General features: G+C 45.9%; 1 protein-coding gene across 1 annotated transcript; it reads left to right on the forward strand.

The window, feature by feature from the left end:
• Positions 1 to 764: 764 nt before the first annotated feature.
• LOC306713374 (transcription factor Sox-9-B-like) lies at positions 765 to 3402 on the forward strand. The gene is made up of 3 exons (XM_079183044.1): positions 765 to 1558; positions 1781 to 2031; positions 2191 to 3402. The coding sequence occupies exons 1-3, from the start codon at positions 1131 to 1133 to the stop codon at positions 3033 to 3035; spliced, it is 1524 nt and encodes a 507-aa protein (XP_079039170.1). The 5' UTR covers positions 765 to 1130; the 3' UTR covers positions 3036 to 3402.
• Positions 3403 to 7110: the final 3708 nt, after the last annotated feature.

Consider the following 7110-nt stretch of genomic DNA (forward strand, 5'->3'; position numbering starts at 1 on the left):
GCTCTGTTTTTGGAAATGAGATGAGCGATACGAATCAGGAGCTGGAGTTTGACAGCGACTGTTGCACTGCAGCAGTCTGCTGGAGCTGGAGCTCCCTCCTCCTCCTCCTCCCCCTCCTCCCCCTCCTCCCCCTGCTCTCAGCGAGGGAAGGCAAGAAACTTTCCGGGTTCCTAGACTGCTGTCTCCCCCTATTGACCACAAGGTGTAACTGTAGGTGTGGACCCAGCGTGGAGAAAGACACTTAAAAACACAAGAAACAGTTTTTGAAAGTAAGAATAGAAAGTGTTTAGCTGTTTGGAATGCTGAATGTCAGAAATTACATAGTTTTACTAATAATGTCTATTTGTTTGCTTAATGGTACTTGCCATGCGTTTGCAGTGAATGTATTTGTCTTTCAACACTTTCCCTCATAATAAAAATCACTTTTTCCTCAATTATAGCGCATAAATAAATGCATTCCATTTGTCTGATTAAATGCTTCTTTCCCCATATAGCCTTGTTAAAATCTATAGGAAAATCAAGCCGGATTAAGCTGCATACATACTGGCTCGTGGGCAGTGTGTGTATGTTTGAGGGAAAGTGTCTGTGTGTGTTGTGTGTGCGCTGGTTAGTGGAAGGGGGGAAAAAACGGTATCGAATTCCTTCACTTTGGCGTCACGTGCTGTCGCCCAATCAGGTCCGTGCTTTCCTGTGCGGCATGGCAGCGCTCTTATAAAGCCCGCATGCGAAGCGTTTGCAGTTCAAAGCACTCACGCGTTCTGGGGATTGTACTTGGGAGACCAGAGAGGAGCACTTTACCGTTTCATCCTACCGAGTTGAGAGTGAACTCTAACCAGCTGGCTTGTTCTTTTTTGTTTTGCCTTTTTTAAGTGCGGACCGGCTCGCGGAGAACGCACTCGTCCTCGGAGTCCGTCAAGACAGCCGTGCGTAAAGACACTCTCGCTCCAAATCGGTTTTACGCACCGGAGCGAAAGAGAATCAGTCGCCAGTTTTTCAGAGCAGTTATCTCAGTTGAAAGATCGAACTCATCTTGGCACGGTGAAGTCCATTTAGAGACGTTTTCCCTCTTGCAAGAAAGCAGAAGCAACTCCTCCGTTTCTCGCGTAATTTGGCACTAAAAAGCTTTTCGTATGAATCTCCTCGACCCTTACCTGAAGATGACGGAGGAACAAGACAAGTGTCTCTCCGACGTCCCGAGCCCGAGCATGTCCGAGGACTCCGCGGGCTCTCCGTGCCCGTCCGGCTCAGGCTCCGACACCGAGAACACCCGGCCGTCGGAGAACGGGCTGCTCGGTGTGGAAGGAGACATCAAGAAGGAGGAGGACGATAAGTTCCCCGCTTGCATCCGCGATGCGGTGTCCCAGGTGCTCAAGGGCTACGACTGGACTCTCGTGCCCATGCCAGTGCGCGTTAACGGATCTTCTAAGAACAAGCCTCACGTGAAGAGACCGATGAATGCCTTCATGGTGTGGGCTCAGGCTGCGCGGAGGAAGCTGGCGGATCAGTACCCTCACCTGCACAACGCGGAGCTCAGCAAAACTCTGGGGAAACTCTGGAGGTAAGTGTGGATGCTCCACTTTTACGCACAGATTAGGATGTAAGGACAGTTGTTGTTTTTTTATTATTTGACCTAGTTTCAGTTTAGCACGTTTACTCTTTATCTCCTCTGCAAACCGAAGCGGTTGTGTGATTTAAATTATTGAAACAGTTTTGGAATTGAGCATTTACAGTGAGCCGTTTAAAGTTTTTTGGTTAATAAATGGTTTCTTTTTACGCGCAGACTTCTCAACGAAGGGGAGAAGCGGCCGTTTGTGGAGGAGGCCGAGCGGCTCCGGGTGCAGCACAAGAAGGACCACCCCGACTACAAATACCAGCCTCGGCGGAGGAAGTCCGTGAAGAACGGCCAGAGCGAGTCGGAGGACGGCAGCGAGCAGACGCACATTTCCCCCAATGCCATCTTCAAAGCTCTCCAGCAGGCGGACTCCCCGGCCTCCAGCATGGGAGAGGTGCACTCACCGAGTGAGCACTCAGGTGAGCAAGGAAGAGATGTTTGAATGCCTCATGTGCTCCGCTTTTTCTCTGAAGACTCAAGTCTTACATTAATGAATTGGTCCGTTTGCTTAAAAAGTACGAAACTAAATGGACATAGAGAGCAAACTCTTATCTGTGTCATGTTTTCTTCACTTCCAGGCTCCCAGGGGCCCCCTACTCCTCCCACCACCCCAAAGACTGATGTCAGCTCAGGCAAGATGGACCTGAAGCGTGAAGGTGGCCTCCGCTCTCTGTCCGACGGGCCCGGCGGGCGCCAGCTCAACATCGACTTCCGCGACGTGGACATCGGCGAGCTGAGCAGCGACGTCATCTCCCACATCGAGACCTTCGACGTCAACGAGTTCGACCAGTACCTCCCGCCTAACGGGCACCCGGGCTCCGGCCCCGGCAACGCCGCGCCAGTCACCTACACCGGCAGCTACAGCATCAGCAGCGGCGGCGGCGGCGGCGGCGGCGGCGCACCGGTGAGCCCGCAGGCGGGTGTCGCTGCCTCCTGGCTGGCGAAAAGCCAAAACCAGCAGGGACAGCAGCAGCAGCAGCAGCACACTCTGACCCCTCTGGGGGGCGGAGGCTCAGAGGCGGCTCAGGCGCAGCACAGGACCCAGATCAAGACGGAGCAGCTGAGCCCGAGTCACTACACCGAGCAGCAGGGCTCCCCGCAGCACGTCGCCTACAACAGCCCCTTCAACCTGCAGCACTACAGCCCCCCCTCCTCCTCCTACCCGGCCACCATCTCCAGGGCGCAGCAGTACGACTACTCCGACCACCAGGGGGGCGGCGCCGCCGCATCCTCCTACTACAGCCACGCGGGGGCGGGGCAGGGCTCGGGGCTGTACTCGACTATCTGCTACATGAGCAGCCCCACCAGCCAGAGGCCCATGTACACGCCCATAGCCGACAACACGGGGGTGCCCTCCATCCCTCAGAGCAGCCCGCAGCACTGGGAGCAGGCCCCGGTCTACACCCAGCTCACCAGACCCTGAGAGGCAACACACACACACACACACACACACAGACGTTGACAGACATGTACAGCCACGCAGATCTGACATACAGAACACTTTACTGCAGGGAGAGCTCCTCCTCCTCCTGATCTGCTCCCTGAATCAGACACTTGAATGAAGAAGAGGAAGAAGAGGAGAGCTGGACTTGTGATTGGCTCACGTCGTGCCTTGCTATTATATCTTGATAGAAACTTTATATATATATATATATATATATATATATATTTTTAGAGAGATGGAGAGACTTAGGAAAATCCTCTGTGAGGACTTATTGATTGTTGATATTTCAGTAGGTACTGTGTATGTTTCTCTTTGGTTTTATTTCTTCACACGCTGGCAGTTTGTAACCCGTGGGGGGGAGGGGGGGGGGGGTCTGGGTAATTATTTCTACCTGTAGATACAAAACAACAGAAAAAAGCTTTATATTTCACACAGTTTAGCAGCTAAACCACTCATGGTAACGCCGATTCTGGTTTTCCTGTGCGATTTTCAATGTTTTGCTTCTCTCCGCTCTCTCTCTCTCTTTTCTGTGCCATTCAGCAAGTATACGTTTATAAGCCCGTTACGCTGTCGATTTGTTTTCCCCACCGTACGCGTCGTGATCATCGAGAGGGAACAAAAAAAAGAAGAAGAAGAAGCTATGAGGCAATACATAGAGGAAGAGAGAGGCTCCGCTTTCACACAATGCTGTCTTGACGGGGGGAGACCTACAGCCCCGTCCACCATCCGTGCCTTGGATTTTTACACTCAAACTGTTTTTTTTGTATGCGCGTGTTTGTGTGTGTGCGCAACGGCCACAGCTGAGATTACACTTACCGTCCAACAGCGTGTGTTTGACAGCTACAGGAAGTCACCTTTGACCCCTGCCCCCCTCCCCCCCTCCCCTGCAGTCTCCCACCACGCTGGTTGTCCAAAACACTCCCTTCACCCTCAAACCCAGTTTGAAACTTTATTTATTTATTAGCTTTAATTTTATTTCAAAGTAATTATTTTGCATAATATTCTTATAACTAATGAATTGTCCTCTTTGTAAATGTAGACGGCATATAATTTCCCCCTTTTTTTTTGTATTTTTGAATTTCCACCCAGGAGGTACTTACACACAAATGGTACACGCCGTAATCGTCTCTTTTTGTTTATTTATGTTATCTAAATGTCTATTTTAAGTATGTATTTGCCTTTTTTCTGAGGGTCGGGGGGGGGATTATCTAACAATTTGTGTACGGATTATTTGTTATGTGTGAATTTCCTTTGAGTTGGACTGTAACTATGGCTGAAAGAACTGGAAAAACGTTATCTCAGTTACAAGGTTTTTACACTTTTTCTTTTTCTTTTGTTTGTGCGATCACCAGAGGGACCGTCTTGCTCTACGAGCTCCATTTCCCTTTTCTCTCAATAACAAAGAACTGACGTTCACAATACTCTTTATTTTTTCTTCTGTGATCTTGCCATGTATTTGTACTGTCTTTAAAGAATCTTTTGTATATGTATTTGCAATAAAAAAAAGTAAACGCTATCAAAAACAACATGAAAGTTTGTCGAAGGTCTATCTTCAGGATAAAACTCAAGAAACATCACATCAGACACTGAACCACCACCAACAGATGTAGATCAGGACTGCCACAGTTAGTGAAAGGGTTAAAAATGAGCTGCCACTAAGACAACTTTACGTTTGATGACTATTCCTAAAGTGACCCTCACAGTAGAAAAAGTGAAAGCCTGCTTTGGTTTACATTTCCATGACAGCTGTACACCTCCAGGCTACAAAGATTGTCTTGGGCTGAGTTTGGACCCGTCAGCAGTAGAATAATTTATACACACACACACACAAAAAAAAACAATACAAATAGACACACACACTGAGAATATCTGATACTGATTGAACAAAGCGAACACTTTCTTGGGCTTGTCCACTCCATGAAACCACACGCGACTCAAGCTCACAGACAAAACCTTTCTTTTTTGAATTCTTCAAAGCATTGTGTACTAATGGAGAATGCAGTCAGAGGCAACATCATCTGCTATAAAAGTGCAGCTGATGACAAGAACCCCCAGTTCTCTCTTTGCGGAGGCCACGAGTCGGCGTTTCAGAGCCCAACACGTTGTAAGGGGGATTTTTATCAGATGGTTGCAGAGGACTGCAGAACAAATACTGCTGCACATGTGAGAAATGCATCTGTAAATAGAATACTGTCCTACTATGACACCAGCGTCTATAATGAATGATAAACATACTGATAATGTGCTATGATCGGCCTCATAGCCCCATATGATTATAAGCTCTCATAAATATTCATAATGCTTCAAAACAATCATAACACATTATAAAACAATTTATAATGAATAATAAGGTTTTTACTATGTGTGTAATTCATTATAAACGTTCCTTGTAATGTGTTTTATGATTATACTGCATATAGTAGATGATTAAAATGTATTATAAGAACATTATAATGCCTTAAAACTGTGATAATTATAATACACTATAATCCTTGCAAAAATAAATGTCAGTGAGTGACCAGCAATGATGAAGTATTATGATATAGTAATTAATGATTGTTGGTTGTATATTGTTTTAAAGCATTATGGCTATTATGAGTGCTTATAACTAAAATCTTACAGTGCTATAAGCACATTATAACAGATTATAGGCATGGGCGACACAGAAAGTGCTTCCATTTGTGTTCTTCACATTTTTGTTTTGTATCTATTATCTTACTGTATTCTAATTTATTGATGTTGTTTATACACCTTGTGGGCGGGGCCACTGGTTTAAAGATGGAAGAAGGCTCGTATTTTGTCGTTGAATTCCTCATTGTACAGTATATACAACTACGTTGCCTAAGTCACTGTTTCCCTTTAATTTTTTACCCAGACTATTCACAAAGTTTGCGATATACGGCAAGTTGTGCATGTCAAGTAGATTTGGGGTTCAAACATTCCATCAAGGTGTTTGTTATTTTCGGGGTTAAGCGAAGGGGGGTCATTTCTGACCCTTATCAAGAGGAGTACAGAATGTTGGGACTACACAAGGGTTAAGAGAAGAGTGCCAAGAAACAGGATGAGTTTTGTTTTCCCAGAAGCCTTGTTATTCTTCCCCCTGCTTTTATTTTCTTCCTCCCTCTCTCGCCGTCAGCTGGTAGCAGCAGGGGGTTTGTGAGGCTCTGGGGGGCCTGGAGGGGGGGGGGGGGGGGGGGGGGGGGCAGTGATATAGCAAGTGCTGTAAAACTGCTGAAATAAATCTGAATTTATTTCAATAGATGGAAACTTGAGGGAGAAAGAAAGTGGGGTGCATAGATAAAAAAATCTTGGTGTGGGAGGAAAAGAATAAAATAAACAGTAACGCAGACTATTAGCTGAAAACGTTGCACCCCATGCATTTGAATGATGTCCAGCACAAAAACCTCGTAACTCCCGACTCAGGTTACCGTCGTGTTTGAGCTTCAGAGTGGCTGTTGAAACCCATAATAGTTGCAAAAAACTCAGGTTAGCCTGCTTTAATTAGTTTCCAAAAGTTGCAACACAGCATGGGGGGATATAGACGCATCCACATAAACACACAACCTCAAAGAGCTTTGTAGCTTTTCTTTTATCAAACAAGTTCCAATGTTCTCAAACTAAATATGTTAAGAATTTGCTCGAGATCCAACATTTAGTTGATAAATCAATAAATCAATCAACAGAAAAATAATTGGCAACCAATTAATAAAGAAAATTAATAAAGTTGGTCGGACAAAACAGGACGTGGGAAATGGTGTAATTTGATTACGGTTTGATATAGTAAATGATTAATCGATGAAGTACTTGATAGATGAAACTAATAGTTTCAGTCGTAAAATTAGATGATGATTAGCGTTGAAATACATGCTAACAAGGACCTCAAGGTGCTCAGTGATACAGTGAATCCTCCGGCTCAATAACTCAGGGTCCATCTGTGGGGGAATCGTCAGACGTTCTTTCCTAAACCCTCCTAAGGTCAGACATCTTTGTCAACATTACCCCCAGAACTCAGAGTATACGGTGACACATGGTATAGGTTTTAAACTCTCGGCTA

This window comes from Pholis gunnellus (assembly GCF_910591455.1).
Source record: "Pholis gunnellus genome assembly, chromosome: 21".
NCBI lineage: Eukaryota > Metazoa > Chordata > Actinopteri > Perciformes > Pholidae > Pholis > Pholis gunnellus.